Here is a 22,614-nt window from a genome sequence, read left to right as displayed (position 1 = left end):
TTGCTTTGTATTTAATCTCACTTTATTAACCATTGTCTTTGCTGCTATAAGTTACATCTTTATTTGGACAGGACTTGGCGGACTCCGTGAACATGTCTCTATTTCTTATAGACAAGCTGCATAAACTAGCTACATTTCAGGTATTTATGTAACACATCTACAGTAATTTGTGTATTAATGGCTGTTATGTTAAATAAAGTTTACTAATTACAGCAAAGCAGGTAAGTATACATTACCCGTGCACACCGTTGTCTCATCTCCCCTCAGATGCGCTGTGATGGCGATCCTGCGCGCAATTCTCAAAACACCCACAAGATGGCGGTAATCGGTAAATCCGATATCTGATTATGGTAAAATGCTTAAGTATTGGGGAAAATATCGGTAAAATCGATATATCGGTCAATCTCTAATTATGTTCACACAATGCCTCTGAACCTCACTCCAGATTTCTCTCAACATGGGGACAGGAGAGCTGTCAGTCAAGAAATATGAAAAAAAAGTAACTTGCACTACTTTTTTGAAAAATAACTATTTAAAAGTAACGCGTTATTTTACTAGTTACTTGGAAAAAGTAATCTGATTACGTAACTCATGTTACTTATAATGCGTTACCCCCAACACTGATAATAACTAAAAAAAAAAAAAAAAAAAAGCACATTAACCTTACCTAATATTTTGCCGTACTTTTTGTTTTCACAATTGAAATAATTTAGCAAATAGTTTCTTTCAACGCATTGTGGATGTTTTGGTTTCATATGCCAAAAATAAATGAAATGAGCTAATAATAACTACAAAACACAAAATTTACCTATGCTCCTCAGGGAAACTAGTCCCATTCAAATATGGCTTTAATTGGGTAAGTGAGATACAAACACAGTCACACACACATGAATATGATTTCCAGGAGAGTCATGTGGATGCGGTCTGTCTAAGAGAGAGCAGGCAGATCACACACAGAGATCAAATAAACTGAATGACATCATCATCTGCACAGACAGCAGCTATCACTGGTCTTGATACACTTACTCACTGCAGTGTGTGACGGTGTGCTTGACGCAGTTTAGGTTTTAAAGACTGGGCTCGAGAATGAAAAGTTACTGCATCATCACAGGTGAGGCCAGAGCAACCTGCACGCCACATACACACAAAGACTGTTGTACATTTTTTTGCTCCAAATTGTGAAGATGTATACAGTGTGTATTAGGGCTGCACGATGTATCGTTTTAGCATCGAAATCGCGATGTGCGCATCCACAGTTCAAAATGCACGTTGATTCTCAGATTAAGTGAACACCGCATGCCGTTCTCTTCCACGTCTATTTGTACCTGAACGGACACATACATTGCCTATCCTCGTAAACACAGGTGAACTAAACAATTGAGAAAGAAAACCGGCTATGTAACAGTATTTTGGATTCATGCATTCGGTCTTAAAGTGACAGAAGCCCCTGCTGCTTTCTGTGTCATGAATGTTTATCAAACAACAAAAGACAAAGAGAAAAATCACTTTTGTAGTTTTAACACAGATTAATTATATTTAATTTAATTTAATTTACAGTGAAGACTATGCAGTGTTATTTTACAGTTGATTATTCAATTTATGTACCTGAATACTGTTAGACTTACATGAAATATATAAAGCACTGATTATTTAATTTATATTTATCTATGCATCTAATTTGTTCATTATTTTCTATGCGGATTCACTCAACTACAAAATCACCCCAATCATCCTAGAATGATTAATTCTTTCCAAATAGAGCTATTCAAGTCATTTTTTTTATATAGCAGAAAAACAAAATATCGCAATGTCAGATTTTTCTAATATCATGCAGCCCTAGTGTGTATATTGCATTCTGCACTCCACACAACCAAATTAATCTAAAGTACAAGAATGCAAATACAGGAAAATTAATGCTTGTCCAATGCATTGCGCTGTACATATTTAACCTGCATTCTTGCGCTAATGCAGTCATAAACACTCAACAGGGAGAAAGAGTTGCCTTCAAATGTCTGCCATCATATCCCATTAAACCAGACATGTTATGATTCAGGTAGTTAGCTATAAACATGTAAATCTCCAACATTTTTATATGATTGCTGCTTTTCTACCCACAGTGGTAGTCATAGTGAACTTTCAGCCATTGACCTCCACTTATTCACCATGGTAAGAATGAATAATGCATGAATACATCCACACAAAACAAAATGACTGAAAACAGCACATTTTCTAGGGCTAACCAACATAAATTACTTATTTATAAAAATTATTTCTGACATAATTATTCATAATTGTTCATTTTACAAAAACAGTGTTTAAAGAATAACATTTAGTGAAAAATGTTGGTAATTCTCACCTTGTGCTACTAGTTTTGATTGGATACATCACATCCAAAAGTTCAAACATTTAAAATAGAGATGCAACGATATATCGACCACCGATATTAATTGGCCAGCAAGCATATCGCATATAGCATGAAAAAGGCCTATATAACAAACCGATTATTAATTAACTGCATGAAGGCACTGAGTTGTATAATGTCTGTTGCATGATCAATCATTCTTCTCTGGGTAAAATAATTAAATAATTGCTAGAATTAAATTTGTACAAAATACAGCAGGGCTCAACAATAAGGACTGCACCACGTGAACGACGCTTGGGACAACTGATGGAACGGTCACTGTCCCGATTAGGCCAGTGGTGCTTCATGAAACTTTATTCTTGTTATGTGTTTTTAAGCTTTGCTAATTTAAATATTCAAGCGCAAGACGATGCAAAAGAAAACTCATTTGTACTCACTGTGTGAGAAGTTTTGTGTGCACACATCCAAAGTGTTCGCCTGGAAAGCAGTGTCTTAGACACCACACAAATACTGAATCAAGTTCTCTTATACTTCTTCTAAATCACAAAAAAATGACATCAAAATGCCCGTCTTGGCGAGTATCCTTGTAAACATAGTTAAGTCTTAAATGAATGTAAAGTTGTATATTGGATCCGTGCAGCTCTTAAAGTGACAGCAGCCTAATATTCCTGCTCCACTGCCGTTTTGTTTTAATGTTAATCAAACAACAACAAAATAAAAAAAATAAAAAAAAAAAAAAAAATCGCTCAATACTCTTGACTGTTAACTTTTGTAACTTTAATAAGGATAAATGTATATTTAGTTTTTACAATGAAGAAAGCTCAAGTCAGACAAAAATTCCATTGGAAATGAATGACTTCCACTCTGTTGTTTGTAAGAGATAGTGAACAGTTGGCTTTACTTCGTCATTGACAGTAGTACAGTAGCGTCCCTCATGGAAACACAGAATGCAACATAAATGTATGTGTTCTGACACATTCTGTATGCAAAAAAAAAAAAAAAAATGCAGCTGTTTCAACCGAAACTTTTCCCTATTTTCTCCACGGTGGGCTTCCACCTGCTTCATGCATGGTGGAGTGTAAAGGAGCTGTGTTTGTGTATTTGAAAGAGGGAGAGATTAATCTGTTTTGGCTCTAATAAAGTGTCAACATTATTTCTGCAGTGTCTCAACATGCCCAGATTCCACCAATCGAGTCTATCTGCAAACCTACATATAACACACATTTCACCTGCAGTTTACTCTGTTTAGTAACTGTTATTTGGAGACAAAGTTGTCTTTGACCTGACTTCTAACCAGAGACGGGCAGTGGGATGATTGGAAGAGTCTACTGCCTAAGTTGGATGTTGCCAGCTCTTGAAACTAGGTCTCGCTCCTCATTGTTTGAACAGAGAGGCCCAACGCACAGGAATTGGCAACAACACACAAGACTGGAGAGAGGAGGGAGCGAAAGCGGGAGAGACTTACTGCATGCCAATCCAAGTGACATTTCTCCAACAATGCTGGACGTTACTAGCTGTTGATGTACTTAACCCTAGTCAACAGTGACCAACAGAACTCTACATCCTAAAATGAAGCATCTGCATTTTAAAAAAACAAAAGCTCACAAAAAGGACTGATGGATTGCTTGGGCATCTGTGTGAGATTCAAAGTGGGAAAACTGCGTGTTCATAACAGACGCAAAGTGAAAAAAAACAACAACAACAACAACAAAAAAAAATATTGGCAACGTTAGGGATAAAACAAACTAAAAATTAATAAAAAAATGAAAATTCTAAAATAAAAAGAACTAAAATAAAACATACTACACTGAGAAGTGCGTGTTCATAACAGGTGCAAAGTGAAAAAAATAATTTTAGAGATAAAATAAACTAAAAATAATAAAATAAAATGAAAATTATACTACATTAAGAACTGTGTTCATAATAGAGGCAAAGTGGAAAAATTAAAGTCTAATTTCATTAATAAAATAAAATGAAATATTTAGAATAGCCTATAACTAATGTGATTGTGCAAATCATTATATTTAATTCCAAAAACTCACAATAATCTGATTTCACAATAATCAAATTTATGACTTTGCAGACATACTAAACATGTAGGTCTAATTCTCTAATATTCTCATAATGCAAAACTCGTATACAAATCAAATCTCAATAGGTCCAGAAGACTCTAGTAAAGTCCTAAAACCAAAGTATATACCCAGGAAATACATTAGGTGCCTATGTATGCATATAGATGTGTGTGCGTCTATATCATTATGTGTGTATGATTACGATCGCATTGCTCTTTTTCTCCACTGGGATTGCTAATGTTTCCTTTCATTGATCAGACTCTTCACTGGCTCTTCTACCATTATCCTACACGCCGCTTCCTACGCGGTCAGCCCATCATCATGTGAAACCCAAGACCTTCAAAGAGGACATCAGATGAAGGGAGGACAGAGAACAAGGTGAAGAACCTGGCGAGGAGCAAGAGACAATGACAGAGCCACAGTGCACAACTCAAGAGTCAGCAGTCGCGCACACACACACATTGGGAAGTGCCTTTGGACCCAAGAGAGAATGTGAATGGTGTTTTGAACACATCAAGTGGTACAGCTCAAGCTACACGTTGAAAAAGGTCAAAACATATCATTGACCCTGTAAAATGTTTGTTGACCCATCCTTTAAGTCAATTATGTGCTCTGCTCCAATCACGCAACTCAAAAGCGAACCTAATTTCAGGTACTAGCAACATTCACCAACATCGATCCGCACTGATCTGCATCTATGCAGAAAGGAGGGTGCGTATGCAGGCCTGTCGCAGCACTTTTAAGGAACCATCATGCACCATCCTGGACTATATACGCAAAAGCTGGACACTTCATCTTCATAAAGCTCACAGTGTGTGTTACTCACAGTTCCCACTCCAGGACTTGAGCAGAGACTTGATGCTGATCTCAAAGAACACAGAATCCTGCAGACTCAGCATGACGCCACCAGAGGACTGTGGGTAAAAAGAAGGCACTGGTTTCTCCAGCCAGTCCCGCTGGCTCTGTGCTCCAAACGTCCGTCACACTCACCCGCGCATCCCGTCTCGCCTGCAGGCAGGCAAAGTTTCAGTCTCTGCCTGGGCTTGCGAAGAAGCGCATGCTGCTGAACGCGCACCGACACACGTGTGTGTGTACATACACACACACACTCAGATCAGCTGCGGGGCTCTGAGAGGCCCATAAGGATCCAGCAGAGTGGAAGCACCTCAGTAAGATGAACTGCGACAAGAAAATCAACAAAAACAAGACTAAGTTGTGTCCTCAGACAGCATGCGGCAGTATCATCCGCTCCGTCCAGCCTGAAATGCAGCACGGGGAAACTTTGTTCCGGGGATGTGAGAGTGTCTGAGTGAAAGAGGGAATGGTGAGGATGGCCTCTCAGCAGAGAGTAGCAACGCTCTCTCGCTCGCGTAACTCTTCCTGTCTGCGCTGGGTCCTAGAGCCCAGCGGATAAACAGCCGCTCTCATTCACTCACTACTGGCTCTCTCTCTCAATCTCCCTCCCTCTCTTATTCTCTTGCTCTGTGAAGAGAGTGTTTGTTTCAATGGCAGAATAGAAGGAGGGGAGGGTGATGTCATCAGCACGCTGCTAGCCCGCTCTGGATCCACTCCAGCGCTTCAAATACATGTCATTACAACTCCCGCCTTGCTCTTTCTCATTCTCTCCTCTCTTTCTCCATCCTTTTCCTCAGAGGCTTGTGAAAAAGCACACTTCCTGTTTGTCACCACCAACTGCAGTAAAGTGAGAGAGGGAGGGACAAAGAGAGAGAGACTGGAATCTAGAGGGGGTGTGTGAGACAGAGGTGATGTAGGTACCATTGACTCAAACACTACGGCTGAAAAGCTTTATATGGAAGGAAACAAGGCACAGCCGATGTGTACTAACAATCCTTCAACACACCACTGATTAAAATCTTTGTTTGGCAATCTCTACAGCTCACTTTACTTTGTTTTAGATAAAGACATAATGTTATGGTGCCTGGAAACCAGTCTGAACCTTAAGGACAGGGGTTCCCGAATGTTAGACGTTTGGTAAACCCGGACCCGCAGTACTTGACAGAACACCCGAACTGTTATCCGACAGCAACACTAATTTAATTCCGTACCCGACCCAACCCATTTGACAAAGGCTGCGACCCGAACCACACCCGCACTAAATCTACTACATCAGGTAGTAATAAAAATTATTTATTTTCTCACGTAACACAAGCAATCAAACCAACATTATGCATTCAGAGTTGAAAAATAGACACACAGCCTAACATGGTAATAATTAAAAGAAAAAAAAGATGAGAATGTGTTGTGTAAACAATACAAAACTTTCTGCCCATACAGGCTATTTTGAACAAATGTGTATAATTCTGCACATTTGTTCAAATCACACCACAGGCTATACAGATGCTTAGAGGTCTCCATAAATTAAAAAGAACATATAGCCAAATATGAGCCTTTACCATCATAATATCAGTGATATTTCAGCGGATTTCACTCTGCATTTAAATGCAGCTGTCCATCCTAAAACTCTGCAGTGTAGGCTATACGTGGCCGTTGGTCCTCATGAAAAATAAAACTTATTCAAATTACGAATAGATATACAAAAAGCGAGCAGAGAGCGCTCCCTTAATGACTGAAGCTGTCAATCACTTCAGCTGCAGTCTGCAAAGACTTTTCTCAACACTGTAAATCACGTTGTAATTAGAAACTTTTGGCGTTCTTTAGACTACACAGCGTGAACACAAATAAGCCCGGGACCCATATGAAAGCAGCTGCCTATCAGTGGGTACCGAATTGAGTCAAAATAGTCTTGGGTATTGGACCTGCAGTCTGCCCGTGGCCATGCCAATTGTTTCCCGACCCGCACCGAGACCGCAAATGACCACGTAAATGTTTTTCCACCAGTTACATTGAATATTAGCAGTTGCACACATGCAGGCCTCTGCCTGGATGGGAGGCCTCCTGGGAAAACTAGGTTGCTAGTGAGGCCAGCAGGGGGTGCTCACCCTGAGGTCTGTGTGGGTCCTAACGCCCCAGTATAGTGACAGGGACACAGTACTGTAACAAGCACCATCCTTCGGATAAGACATTTGATAATTACGATTTGATAAAAGACATATCACTATTTTAGTTTTACTTCAATTAACTGTGTAGCCCCATTTGTTCATTTTAAAGGTCCCGTTCTTCGTGATCCCATGTTTCAAACTTTAGTTAGTGTGTAATGTTGTTGTTAGAGTATCAATAAAATCTGTAAAATTTTAAAGTTCAATGCCAAGCGAGATATTTTATTTAACAGAAGTCGCCTACATCGAACGGCCAGTTTGGACTACATCCCTCTACTTCCTTCTTTAATGACGTCACTAAAACAGTTTTTTGACTAACCTCCGCCCACAGGAATACACAAGAGTTGCGTTTGTAGAGTGTGTTTGTCGCCATGTCGTCGAAACGCTGTTATTTTCATCCCGCAGTCCAATCACCGGGTCTGATTCCGGCTCAAATTGATAGGGTAAAATTAAAGACATGTTTACAATAACACTGAGCGCGTGCATCTCCACGTTATGGTAAGAGGCGTGACCTTTCCGGGCACGGTGCGCTCAGAGCTGTCGAATCACAACACAGGAACCGCTGACACAATCAGAACTCGTTACGTATTTCTGAAGGAGGGACTTCATAGAACAAGGAAGTCATCAGCCCGTTTTTATGACCGTGGAAACAGCGGTATACAGATAAGTAAATTATGTGAAAAATACAGTGTTTTTTTACACGCGAAACATGAACACATGTTATATTGCACACTATAAACACAATCAAAGCTTCAAAAAACCACGAAAAATGGGACCTTTAATGTTAAATTTGGTTTAATTAATTATTAGCTTTTCAAAAACTCTCAAATCCCCTGCAGTTCCCTTGCAAACCCATTTGGGAAACCATGCTTTAGTGGTTCCTTCATTCACAAAACGACTGGGCACTTTTACAATAAGTTTCAGACACAGCTTACATAGCTATGTTTGTCAGTAAGACGGCAATTAAACATCCAGTTCCACTCCAAAAAGGAAACTGCTTGTCTAAAAATACTGGAATTTTCCCCCAAGTTCAAAAAGTATACATTACGCAGGCGTGTGACTGCTTGGAAAAATCATACCCCTGCAATTTACATTGACGCACTGACATCCACACACACAGCTGGAGTGAGCGATTCCTGACCTATGAGGTAACCGATGCCCTGCTTGCAGAAGAGGGTGCGGCAGTCCGGGTCTATTAATTGAAGAATGAGAGAGCAGCACTGAGAGATCAGACAGACAGAGCTGACTCACACCCTGATCTTACATGACATGGTTAAAACAAATAGTGTAAGCTAATCATACTTTCACAATAACACAATTTTCATTAAAAAACCCCACAAAAAAACATATTATATAGCTATCATGATGGACAAAACTAACTGCTTTGTTTTTGCACCGCTACCTGAGCTGGGCGATACACTAAATTCTCATAATATACTTCCATTGATTTTGGTGCCAGTATAAAATTATGCAACACTGTGAATATTGCTATGCTTTTAATGATTTTTTTATGGGGTCATTTTGTTCTAATTTAAATTAGATTATTTCTCATGACTCATGAGCATAAGTGTGTTAAGACAGGTTTTACTAACATCTGTGATTTAAACTTCAGTAGCAACATTTAAAAAAAAAAAAAATTACAAGAGTTGAGTGATACATTTTTGTGAATCAGTTCAAAAAATTTCAATGAATCAATGCAAAAATGATTCAACAATTCCTTTGCATCATCACCTTAAAATGTCTCCATGTTTCAAATTTCAAATGTCTCATCCATGTTATATGCTATTATTCAAATGTTGTAGTGCAAAATAAACATAATAACCCTGTTTATTGTTATATCGGCGATATAAAATGGAAATAAGTGAAACATCCATCCAACAGCATGGAACTCGTGTTATTGTTAACTAACAAATATTGTGTTAGCTAAATAACAAACTAAAACTATTATAAAAATTATACACCATTTTCACAAATCGAAATAAAGCTGACATAAAAAAAATATAACTTGGATGAAAAAGTGAAATAAAATAAGTACTAGACTAACTAAACTGAAATAAAAAGCTGAACAGAAATATTAAAAAACAGAAACTAACAAAATGTCAAAAGCACATTACAAAATTACTAAAACTTGAAATTAAAATGAAAACTGAAAATATAAAAATGAAAGCTAACTTAAATAGTAAAAAAATACTATAATAGGATTAAAATAATGCTAAAATACCACTGCAGTAACAGTAATACTAATAATAAATGCATTTTTTTAGAACTCTGAATTGCAATTTAGATCCATTCAAGAGCAGTTTAATGAAGAATAAGGTCATCTATAAGCAGAAACTCTGCAACCTGCATTTCCCAGAGCCACTTCTATGACGTGCCATATGGGCCCATAAGGATCCTACATGAAAACAGACTGAAACTGATACCAGATATTAAAAAAGATGTCTTACGCTTTCGGCACAGTTTCAATCATGATCCAATTATGAGACAGCTGTACCGAATTGCGTCATTAGCACCACATTGTGTAAAGGTAAGGTAAGGTAGTTGGCGATACCCAGTAAAAAAAACAGTCCTTGCCTCCAAAGCCCCGTCACCTCCGATCATAAAGACATTAGTGCATGACATCATCTGACCAGAGGCCTGAGACGAGATAAAAGAGTGCACACAAACAGATTCCACTGATACCACTCACAATCTCTCTTTCTCTCCCTCCCCCCATATCTCTTTCTCTCTATCCGTCTCCTTCACCCGCTCTCTCCATCACTTGACTGTCCCTCCCTGCTGGAGTTATGCAAAGCGAGAAGGCAGCATTGTAAACAAACACTGGGTACAAAAGCCCGTATTGTGTCTGTAGCGCAGGGTTTCCACTCACACACAAACATAAACATACGCACATGCACAAACAAACACATTATATGCAGTTATGCTCATGGATACGCTGATCAGAACCGCTCCAATATCCTGGCTGAATGAGTAAAAGATTTCATATAAGTGAGAAATCAAAAGACCAAAGAGACTTGTAAATTTTCAGAAGGTCAGTTCTCAGTTTTCCGTTTCCACACAATCTTATAGACCTTCAATCTGTGGTGCTGAGAGTCAGGAAAAACTGATCGGAATGTTTGTTTTAAAAACTTCCTGTGAAAGTGACCTCACTGTCTATCTGATCTGAGAACAGGTGAATGACGGCAGAACATGGCAATGCAACAAGAATGCTGCGTGACATTAAAGTAATGCTCATTCCAACTAATAGCCTACTATCTGTTTTTGTCCCTCTGCACTAACAAAGCAGCGTATCTCTTCACTTTTGTGTAAGCTAGGTTTGCGAATTGGCTGTTCCTGCATGCACCACACCCAGTAAAATAAGTCAGTCCAGAATCACATGATGGCCAAAGACTGCCATCTCTCTCTTTCTCTCAAACAAACACACAGTTTAGGGTAAACAGTAGGATCCTGCTCAACACAGCAGGAATGCTGATCTATTGTCAACAGGGTGCGACTGTTACCAAGTACTTTAATATACAGAAAAACCATGCAGTGTCAAACACAACTCTTCTGATCAAGATCATAAATATATCCATTCAAACAAACCCTAGATTTACAGTAACTGATTCTGAACCACATATGATTCTAATCAAATATCAGATTTACAGTAGCTAAAGCAATTTCTGATTCAGATCAGAAACACAAACTCAAACCCCATCCCAGGTATACCTTAAATAAACCAGATTCTGATCCAGATTAGAAATATACTCAAACTGCATCCCAGATGTACAATAACTACAATAGGGCTGCACAACGATTAATCATGATTAATCGTTTGCAAAATAAAAGTCTGTGTTACGTAATATATGTGTGTGTTCTGTGTATAATAATTATGTATATATAAATACATGCATATACATGTATATATTTAAGAAAAAAAAAAAAATATATTTATATTTAAATGTAATATAAAATATATATAAATATGTATATTTATACATGTATGTATTTCTTAAATTTATGTATACATGTATGCGCATGTATTTATATATACATAATTATTATACACAGAACACACACATATTACTTAACACAGACTTTTATTTTGCAAACGATTAATCGCGATTAATCGTTATGCAGCCCTAAACTACAATAACTAAAGACCACAATTCTCCCACGATTCTGAACAGACAACTATACAAAAGAATGTATTATAGAAGTTCTGACAAAATGTTAATTGCTGCAGTCTATTTAAAATGTTTAATTAATTTAAATGAATTATTAAAACAAAATCGGATTGAATGAACAATTCAATGACTCACTTATAAATATTTCACTTGTATTAATTACTGGATGAATCAGTGTTTTTTAGTCACTTTTCTCCACCTACTGGTGTAACAATGTAATTGTTACAATCAGTTAATACAATCTTTATTTGAGGCATCAAGTTACTTTCAAAAGGTGATTTGCTCTATTTTGATCACTACCTTAGACATCAGTGTTTATATCTAAATGACAAACTTTTATGTTATTTACATAATATTGTGTTGTTTGTGAAGCAGTTTCAAACCTATACATGATAACTGCTCTCTCTGTGCAGTGCAAATGCAGGTTTGAATGTTCAAATGTAATTTTGTCAAGGTTTAAAAGGTTAGTTCACCAAAGAATAAAAATTTTGTCATTAATTATTCACCCTCATGTCGTTTCAAACACTCTGACAGCTTCTGACCTCCCTATACAAAACAATGTCATATCCAATTTCAAGGCCAGAAAGGTAGTAAAGACATCATTAAAATAGTCCATGTGGTTCAACCTTAATGTTAGAAAGTGGGAAGAATACTTTTTGTGCGCAAAAACAAAACAAAAATAATGACTTCATTCAACAATTTCTTCTCTTCCCTGTCAGTCTCCTATGCTGTTGAAATTGTATACACAGTGCAGCGCTTCCTGGTTCTATGTCAGCTCTTGGATTTCATCAAAAATATCTTAATTTGTGTTCTTTTTTCCTTTTTTTTTTTTTAAATTTGTGTTCTGAAGATGAACAAAGGTCTTATGGGTTTGGAACAACATGAGGCTGAGTATTTAATGACAGAAATTTAATTTTTTGGGGAACTAACCCTTTAAAAGTTGAATCGTTGTCATTTAGGAATAAGTGAGTGTTTGAATCAAGATTGCAATATTTTAATGATTAATTGTGTAGCTCTACTACACCATATTTTGATCCAGATCAGAAACACATCAACACAAACCCAACTCCAGACATACAGTATCTAAACCAGATTCTGCTCTAGATCAACAAAATTCATCCTCATTTAAATCTAATGCATAAAGGGAAGATAAAACAGGCACTCTGTTCAGAGATCAACTACTGATGTTTCAGGAGAGCACAAACGGTAAGTGCTTTTGGACCGAGAGCAGGGCAAACGCTGACAGACAGACAGTCTGTGAAGGCCCTTCAATCCCCTGAGGCCACAGTGAGAGTGCATTTCCTGTACTGTGAATTATAGCACCCAGCATAGGGAAAAGGAAAGCCAAAAAAACAAGGTGGAGAGAGGGTAAGTGATGAAGAGGGAAAAAAAAGAGAGGGATGAGGAACATAGAGAGACCAATCAATACGAACAGTCATTCAATCTGAGGTTATACTATTTGCTGAAGGTTCTAGTGGAAGGCAATGCAAAGCAGGTTCCCTTGTGTAAAACTGCATCACCCATGATGCAAAGTGCAGACAACAAAGAAAAGACAGCGGTGCAAAAAAGCTACAGCATGAACTTGAACCTATACCGGCTTATTATCGTCTGAGACATTTCCTTGTTAAAGATCATAAGTTTATGTTGGTTTACTAGAGGTGAAATGAATCCCTTGGCAAACAGTACAATTCCTGTAAGGAACAATTCAATGTTCAGATGTTTTAATTGAAGGTCATCTTATGTGTAATGATGCCTATGAAAATAAACTGTGTAATTAAAAGTGTATGAAGGTGTCATTTTGAGTAATGTACTTAGCATAGACACCAAATTAAATTTTTCATAAATGAAAATGAGGCAGTGATACAGTTAATGGTATCAGTGGGTTGTACTGTTGGTCTACATTGCTCTCTCTGGTCAAAATGTCTATCCAAACCTGTGATCACAGTATGCAGGGTTCGAATTTTGGCACAGGATTGCGGGTATTGTGCATATTTTTACTCATTCTCGCAAGTTTTGCGCTTATAATGCAGGAAATTCCCGCAAACATTTATACACTATTGCTTGTGGGCTGAATGAGGAAATTGATCCACACAGATGATCAGAACATTTCACTATTTTTTTTTGTGAGACTTAATTTCACAAATACTGACAAGAGATTCTCTTTCTTTCAAAATGCACAAATGGCATCACAATCACATCGCGTCTGTACAAGTGAGCAGCACACTGCGTTACAGGACCTTCCCTCACGTTTTGGGACAGAACTGTCACTTGCCAAATCGGGCCAGAGTTGCATCGTTACTAAAGTTTATCATTTGCAAGACATGCCATTTCAATCTAATCAGAACTCCTGCGCTCTCTTAGACCCCGTTTATGCTAGTGCGTTTTCTTTTTAAAACGCATAAGTTTTGCCACGGTTACGCCTGTCGTTTACCAGACTTTTGAAAACGCTGCAGAGCCTGTTTTAGTTTGAAAACGCCGGGGTTGCAAACGGAGACTTTTGAAAACGATGGCGTGGCTGCCTGCGTTCGCTCTGCGTATCCTTGGCGACCGCGTAAACAATAACATGGAAACTGAACTGCAATCTTTGCTGGCTTTGTTGTAATTTTTAGCAGCCATTGTGCAGTTAAACTCTGCATTTTTTTTTTTATACTGCAGCTGCCTACATACACAAGTGGCAACTGTTTATGCTTGTACGCGCATGCCCAGTGTGCATGAACAGTCATGTGACATGCGTTTTCGGCCATGTAGTGTAGACATAGATCGTTTCTGAAACACTGTGGAAATGCCAGTGTAGATGAGGATCCTTTTCATTTTAAAGCAGCGTTTTAAAACAAAATTGCACTAGTGTAAACGGGGCCTTAGAGACTGTATTCCGTGAGCTCATACCCAGAACGCACACTCATATAAAAGTCACCTGTAAAACTGGTCATGGCTTATAAAACGCACAAAATTATGTCAAAATGCCCATCTCAGCGAGTGTCCTCGTAAACACAGTCTGTTATGTCTACGTGAAGAGGAAAGAAGTCGGATCATGTGTACCACTGTATTGGATCTGTGCTTCACTCTTAAAGTAACAGCAACCTAATAAACTTGCTGCCATCATTGATTTTAATCAAAAAACAAAAAAAATCACTCATTGCTCTTCACAGAATAACTTCAGTAGCTTTAATCTGTATTTAATTTATACAATCAAACATTTGATTTAATTGCTGTAGTTAGTGTTGTCAAAAGTACCGGTACTTCGGTACCAAGTCGGTACTGAAATTTTGAAAATGTGACGATACCAGCATTTCTATAGTACCGGTAGTACAGAGAATCCGGGTATATTCGGTACCCACTGATAGGGCTGTACCAGTATTTACTTGAATATGACACGAGTGAAGCACAAAGCTTTGTTTACAGAAGAAATAATAGGTTAGCAATTAAATGTGACATCGCAGCCATGGAAACATTTTGGTTAATGCCGAATAAGAGAGGTGCGTGAGTCCATACATTTAAGCTTCGTATTCTGTTTTCCGAATCGCGATCTGGTCACCTGATTAGCAGAGAATTTAACAATATTCCATTAGTTATTCCACTGAACATGGAATCTGTTTCTTTTCCCAAATCTTCACTCACGCAGCGGATTATAACGTTTCTTTCGTTCGCATTTAGGTCTATTATAGGCTATTCGCATTATTTACTGTGGTAAAGTAGAAAAAACACCGTAGGACAGAAACCTTTTTGCTTGCACGTCAGTTTCTATTTAACAGAGTTTGTGCTTGTTATTATGCTGCGTTCACACCGAACGCGTCTGGGGCGTCTGAGGCGTCTGATTTACATGTTAAGTCAATGTAAACGCGCGTCTAGGTGTCCTGCGGCGCGAATCAAGCGTCTAGCGCGGCGCGAATCGGCCGTTGACGCACGAATGGCGCGGCGCGAATTGAGCGTTCACGCGGCTGACGCGCGAATTGAGCGTCTGACGCCCAAACGCCCGAGTTGAAAAATCTGAACTTTGGCGTAAATTCGCGGCGCGTTAACCAATCAGGGACTCTGCTTGGTAGTAACGTGTTTATGATGTGATCAGCGGTGGAGACCAGAACAAAGATGTCGCTGCCACCCTGAGCTCTATGATGTGTCATTATATTTTTATCGAGACAGGAATAAAAAGGACCTTGCCTGGAAAAGAATAAGCGAAGAAATCGGACAATCTGGTTAGTTGTAAAACTTTTTGCATGATTTTAGCCGTTGATACTAGCCCACCTTCAAAATCCGGCCGGCATAACCGAGTTAAATTGCCGCTACAGGTTTCCATCTGACGAGATTATGTGTTTATTCAGAGGATCTGTGCAGAAAGAGATGAAAGCCCCTCCCATGACGCGAATTCGCGTCTGAACACACTTTGTTTAGACGCGCGAATTGAGCGAATTTTACGCGCGTCCGAAGCGTCTGACTTCAAAATGTTCAAGCGTCCAACTAGACGCGTCTGGCGCGAATTTGACGCCCCAGACGCGTTCGGTGTGAACGCAGACTTTATAAGGCGCGTCAAGTTTATTTGTATAGCGCGTTTCACACACCAGTGATTTTTACTTTCGTTTTCTCTGGCAGCGCTAAATCAAACATAGCCTGAATGTCTTGCCCCTGCGGAGGGTAAAACACGCTCTTCAGACCTTTTACAACAAGTGTCAGTTGTTTGTAACATCAGGAGATAACGAAGAAATTATTAAAGAGAAATGGTCTCTTTCCTGCTCGTGTCCCACATCCCTCTCAAAGCGCAAAGCGGCTAACAATAGTAATAACGGGACTTTGGCTATATATGACGCGTCTTTGTGTGGAAATAAAAAACGAATGCTTTTTGAAATAATATTTAACTTTCTTTTTATTTAGGTTACCATTATTTACCAATATTTATTTCATAGTTTTACAGGCTGTAGTGTGTTGTTTCTCTGACGGAATAGCTAAAATAAACACGCACGTCTGTTACCCCTGTTGAAAAAACGAGCATATTCTGGTAAAGTAGGTTTTGAAGCTGGTATGCTGGTTTGAGCTGGTTTATGCTGGTCCAGGACCAGCTTAGGACTAGTATGGACCAGCAGGACCAGTTTAGGACCAGCATTTGACCAGCATACAGCTTCAAAACCTACCTTACCAGCATATGCGGGTTTTTTTCAACAGTACACAATGGATGTTTGAGCATTTAATTATTATTATTATTTTTTTTTTATATTTCAAAATTTATTTCATTGAGGTAACCTATATATACACACACAAACACACACACTCCAAATCATATTTAATGTTTGTAAAATAGGCTATACAAAATAGTAAAATAGTTCCAATAGATTTTACTGTGGTACCGAAATTGGTACCGAGAACCGTAAAATTTTCATGGTATCGGTACCGACTACTGGAATTTTGGTACCGTGACAACACTAGCTGTAGTATTGCTGTACCTGAATAGGCTACTGTTAGACCTACCTGAAAACTATTTTCTTTTGTATTTTTTTATTCTGTTTTATTTATTTGTGCTTCTGCTGCTTGTAATTTGTTTATTTGTTCTTGTTTACTTGATGTTCAGTTTAAATCAAGCTTCCTTGTGTTGTGTGTAAACTCACAAGTAACAATAGTAACCCCATTGTCCTCCCCCTTAAATTAAAAAATCCTCCCCAGAAGAGTCACCTAAGGGGGGAATTCCCCCCTATTTTCCAAAATGAAATTCAGGACCTGGTATGTAAAAAAAAAAAAAAAAAAAAAAAAAAAAAAAAAAACTTCAACATGTTGCCAAACCTGATTTTGCCACAAAAGTACATTGTTTCCGAGTGTTCATGAATTAGCACTAAAGTCTGCGCATGAACTGCTGGGTGTTTAGAAGTCAGTCCCAAACTAAAACATTTTAGCTGAATCACAACACCATATCAGCAGCGCAAGCTAAAGGCCGCAGGACACTACACACCTTGCCAAGCACAAGCGCACCTGTCAGCACCAAAGCAACAAACACACACTCCGCAGAGAAAGAGACATTATTGCAAAGTGGTGAAACCCAGTGTGTTCAGAGAGAGAGAGAGGGACAGTGGGCGTGCTAGCCTAACATTTCCACTGATCGCACCTCTGAGTCAGCAGAGACACTCACACACATCAGCACCAGATCTCCATAACACCTTCCATCCCAAAAACTGACAAAACACGGCTAAATACAGTATGCTGAGTCATGAGAGAGAAGGAAAGAACAAACAAAAAGAAACAAAGGAAGGAAAAAAGGACAAAAGAGACACGCAAGAAAAGAACGAGAAAATTAAAGAAAATAAAGAATGAACAAGGAAAGAAACAAAAACAAGTGAGACCAAACGGATGAGACTGAAGGAAAGAATGGAAAAATAAAGTAGGAACAAATGAAGGAAGGAATGAGCAAAAGTAAAACAAGAAAACGAAAGAAACGCAGCAATGAACGGACAAACGAAAGCAAGCAAAAGAACAAATAAGTGAAAGGGGGAGCAAATGAAAGAAGGGAGAGTGAACTAACAGATGACATAAAAAAATTAACAATCAAATGAAAGAGGGCTAATGAACTAAAGGGAGCAAAAGAGAAAGCAAACAAATATGTGAAAAAAAAAAAAAAAAAAATCAAAAAAGGAAAAGTGAATTTCCCTAAAGGAAATGAATAATATATAAAGAGAAGCACTGAACAAACAAATAAAACAAAGCTACAGAACAAATGAATAAAAGGGAGTGAAAGAGCAAACAATCAAAAGGGAGTGCAAGAGTGAAAGCCAAAATGAAAGGAGGGAGATAAATACAATCCAGCGCTGATGAAAGTTTTTGTATTTTGTCAGCTTTGTCAACTACAGTGTTTAACTTTATGAACTGTTGTGTGGCCTGTTTTTAACTTGAATTTCTGCTCTTCCAGTCCTGATTATGAATCACATGCCTGAAAGAAAACACCACATGCACAAGCACTCATTTTTCCAAGATAAACTTCCATTGTAGTTTAATGAAGTCTGATCACATGACTGCGGTGATAGAGAGATATAGAGAGAGGAGGTGTGTGGCTGAAGCACTAACTGTGTCTGTTTGATTCCAGCCCTGCAAAGCCCTTGAGGGGACCAATATTAGACACATAACATACTGCAGAGTCGCCATATCCTTCCTCTTCCTGCATACGGCTCATGTGCACACAGCAACATCACGAGCAGAAACACAAACAGAAGCACCATCAAAACACCCATAATATTAGCAGCAGCAGCAGAACACTGAACAGGGCAGGTGTGATTGTGTCTGTAAAGCTGCTTTACAGGTGAAGAAACAGGTTGAGCTGGGGACGGCCACCACCTAACCAAACAGAAAATGCTAAACCAAAAAAACAAAATATATGGTAATGCTGACTTATTCAAAATCCATTCAGAAACAAAATCAAAGTGATTAATGAAAATATGCTTCTACAGCTTTAGGGTTCAACTACAGGTGGTTAAAGGGTTAGTTCACCAAAAAATGAAAATTCTGTCATTAATTACTCACCTTCATCTAGTTCCACACCCTTGCTTCGTTCATCTGACATCATGGTACAATAATGAGAGCTGATTGTGTAACAACTAATTCAATAAAATCATTAATGAAAATGATTGACAAAACAATCATTTCAAAATCAATTATCAGGACTTTGCACTGTGCGGAGAACTTGTATTCTCAATTTTCAAAACAGCTCATCCTGACAGCAAGTGATTAAATACTGTAGTCATTAAACCGCAAATACTTTGTGTGTGTGTGTGTACATAAAAATGCAGCACCACAGAAAGGGAGTGTATTATGATTAAAACAATAATCACTGTTAAAGGTGCCCTAGAACTTTTTTTTAAAAAGATGTAATATAAGTCCAAGGTGTCCCCTGAATGTGTCTGTGAAGTTTTAGCTCAAAATACCCCATAGATTTTTTTTTATTCATTTTTTTAACTGCCTATTTTGGGGCATCATTATAAATGAGCCGATTCAGGGCTACTGGCCCTTTAATTCTCGTGCTCCACGCCCACGGAGCTCGCGCTTGCCTTGAACAGTGCATAAACAAAGTTTACACAGCTAATATAACCCTCAAATGGACCTTTACAAAGTGTTCGTCATGCATGCGTCGGATTATGTGAGTATTTTATACTGTTATATTGTTTACATTTGATTCTGAATTAATTTGAGGCTGTGCTCCGTGGCTAACAGCTAATGCTACACTGTTGGAGAGATTTATAAAGAATGAAGTTGTGTTTATGAATTATACAGACTGCAAGTGTTTAATAATGAAAATAGCGACGGCTCTTGTCTCCGTGAATACAGTAAGAAACGATGGTAACTTTAACCACATTTAACAGTACATTAGCAACATGCTAACGAAACATTTAGAAAGACAATTTACAAATATCACTAAAAATATCATGATATCATGGATCATGTCAGTTATTATTGCTCCATCTGCCATTTTTCGCTATTGTTCTTGCTTGCTTACCTAGTCTGTTGATTCACCTGTGCAGATCCAGACGTTAATACTGGCTGCCCTTGTCTAATGCCTTTGATAATGTTGGGAACATGGGCTGGCATATGCAAATATTGGGGGCGTACACCCCAACTGTTATGTAACAGTCAGTGTTATGTTGAGATTCGCCTGTTCTTCGGAGGTATTTTAAACAAATGAGATTTATAGAAGAAGGAGGAAACAATGGAGTTTGAGACTCACTGTATGTCATTTCCATGTACTGAACTCTTGTTATTTGACTATGCCAAGATAAATTCAATTTTTCATTCGAGGGCACCTTTAAACATCCAATTTAAGTTTTAAATAACCAAAATGAAACTTGAAATCCTAAATGCAACTCAATTATGTATTTATAGAACAGTCATTTACAATAAAACACTGAAAAATAACTAGCCAACTTTTTTTAGTTATTTTAACGGTTTTTCCATTAATTTCTTTAAATGATAAATTACTGTAAATTTTACATTTTTAAACCACTTTTGCAGACAATGTATATCATACATAATGTTCAAAAGTTTGGCGTCAGTAGGTTTTTTTTTTTAAAGAAATAAATACTTTTAAAAGACAGTAAAGACTTAAAGACATTTATAGTGTTACAAAGGATTTCAATTTTCTATTAATCAAAAAATGTATCAGTTTCCACAAAAATATTAGCAGCACAACTTTATTTTAATATTTCTAATAAAAAAAAAATGTTTCTTAAGCAGTAAATTAGCATATTAGAATTACACTGAAGACTGGAGTAATGGCTGCTTTAACATCACAGGAATAAATTACATTTTACAATATATTATAGTAGAAAACAGTTGTTAAATTTTATGATACTTCACAGTATTACTGTTTTACTGTATTTTTGATCAAATAGATGCAGCTCTGGTGTTCATAAGAAACTTCTTAAAAAAAAAATGTTTAAATCCTACCGACACCAAACATATAAACGGTAGTATATATATTTATTTTCACATTTTTTGAAGGGCAGCATTAAGAAAGCTGCAGAACATCAAATATTAATTCAACAGATTAAGTGATACTGAATTGCAGCCCTATTTACTTTGAAAAATATAGGGAACTCAGGTACATGAACATGTCCTGGCAGGAACATTACCCAAATCCTCGCCTGAACACTCAAGACTCATCAATTTGGGGAGAGCAAGGTGTGGTTTGGTTGCAATGTAAACACCCACTAACACACACTCACACAGACTACTACCTCTGTATTTTCATTTATCAACACACACTCTGAGAATCTCAGCCTTCGAAGGATACAGGAAGAAAAAAAAAAAAACCTTTTAGTCCAGTTTGAACTAGTGTTTTCCATCATATTTGAATGCGTGGTGGACAATTTGCATTTTGAATGCAGAGTCACATGCAGTGATGCAACATCACACTCCCCACACTGTTTTCTTGTAGCCAAGGAGCTGACATACCAAGAAGAGTGGTCGTAGCTGGATCAGCCATGAATGACACACAAAGATCCTCATGTATCCCCACATGACCCTGCAGGGGAGGCATTTCAATACATTTATGGTCACAAATGCATTCATCTTCTTCCTGCAGCCAAGTTATGAGCGCATAAACAAACACAGTCTTCCCTGATTAAATGCAGCACCGTAGGACAACTTAACTATCAGTTCTCTTCACAGGAGAAACGACTTCCCTTTCAACACAGGCCGGGTCTAGGGTCAACCTTGATTTCTCTTCTAGTAAATCAGCCGACATAGCTCAAAATGTCAAAATGAAACAACACTGGCAATTTTACTTCATAATCTGATAGATGTCCAAATTAAACAGGATATGTGACGGGAAAAAAGATAGGGTGTGACTTTCTCCATTGGGAATTGACTAGATGAAAGAACCATGAAAAGTGGTCTATATATGACATGGTGGTTGGTGGGAAGAGCCTGGTTACAGCTGCATTTTGATGAAAGATAAGTCTATTTCTTTAGAATAGTATGCAACAATGAATCATGTATAACAAGACCAGGCACTTCAAGGGTCAATTTTGATTTGAAATGCTGTAGGGATGTGCAGGAGTACTCGAACATGACAGCAATAAGCGATCATGAAAACCTTTATTAATTTAAAAGAATTATCATTTTCATTTTTTCTGATTGTTTACTGCACCATTTTGGGGCGGTACCTGAGGTCTGATTGGTTAGCATTAGGACAGCATGCCTTCCAGATGGGCGAAATAAAGTGAAACTATGGATTTGAAAGCATGTAGTGATGCCTGGAATCACTTTGATCATGAAAATACAGTTAAATGCAAGATGTAAAACATCAATGTGCCATATAGCCTACATAACATTATAATGAGAACACTATTGTAATAGAATGTTGTAAATTCTTTGTGATTTAGTTTCCAGTGTTTCCGCATTGTTGTTACAGGAAAAGCGCATCCACAACGGGAGTTACACATTCAGACAAACACGGTCAAGTTCACATGTGCATCCGCATCCTTTTGTGCAGATATGAGTTGTAATATCACTTTTTTGTTGGATATATCTGA

At 37.9% G+C, this 22,614-nt stretch overlaps 1 protein-coding gene across 17 annotated transcripts in view; it reads right to left on the bottom strand.

Moving 5' to 3' along the window:
- The window catches only part of fryl (furry homolog, like), a 120,139-nt gene that overhangs the window by 65,879 nt on the left and 31,646 nt on the right, over nt 1–22,614 (bottom strand). For 2 of the 17 annotated variants that reach the window (XM_048206696.1, XM_048206697.1), the window contains exon 1: nt 5,261–5,758. The exons of 14 other annotated variants lie outside the window; for them this stretch is intronic. In XM_048206696.1, the coding sequence (XP_048062653.1) occupies nt 5,261–5,333 (73 nt within the window). In that variant the 5' untranslated portion in view covers nt 5,334–5,758. Of the gene's footprint in view, nt 1–5,260; nt 5,759–22,614 lie in introns of those variants that run through there. One more of the 17 variants, XM_048206705.1, reaches the window with a different exon arrangement.

This window comes from Megalobrama amblycephala, linkage group LG11 (assembly GCF_018812025.1).
Source record: "Megalobrama amblycephala isolate DHTTF-2021 linkage group LG11, ASM1881202v1, whole genome shotgun sequence".
In the NCBI taxonomy this organism is placed as follows: Eukaryota; Metazoa; Chordata; class Actinopteri; order Cypriniformes; family Xenocyprididae; genus Megalobrama; species Megalobrama amblycephala.
This window is presented reverse-complemented; position numbering and strand designations above follow the sequence as displayed.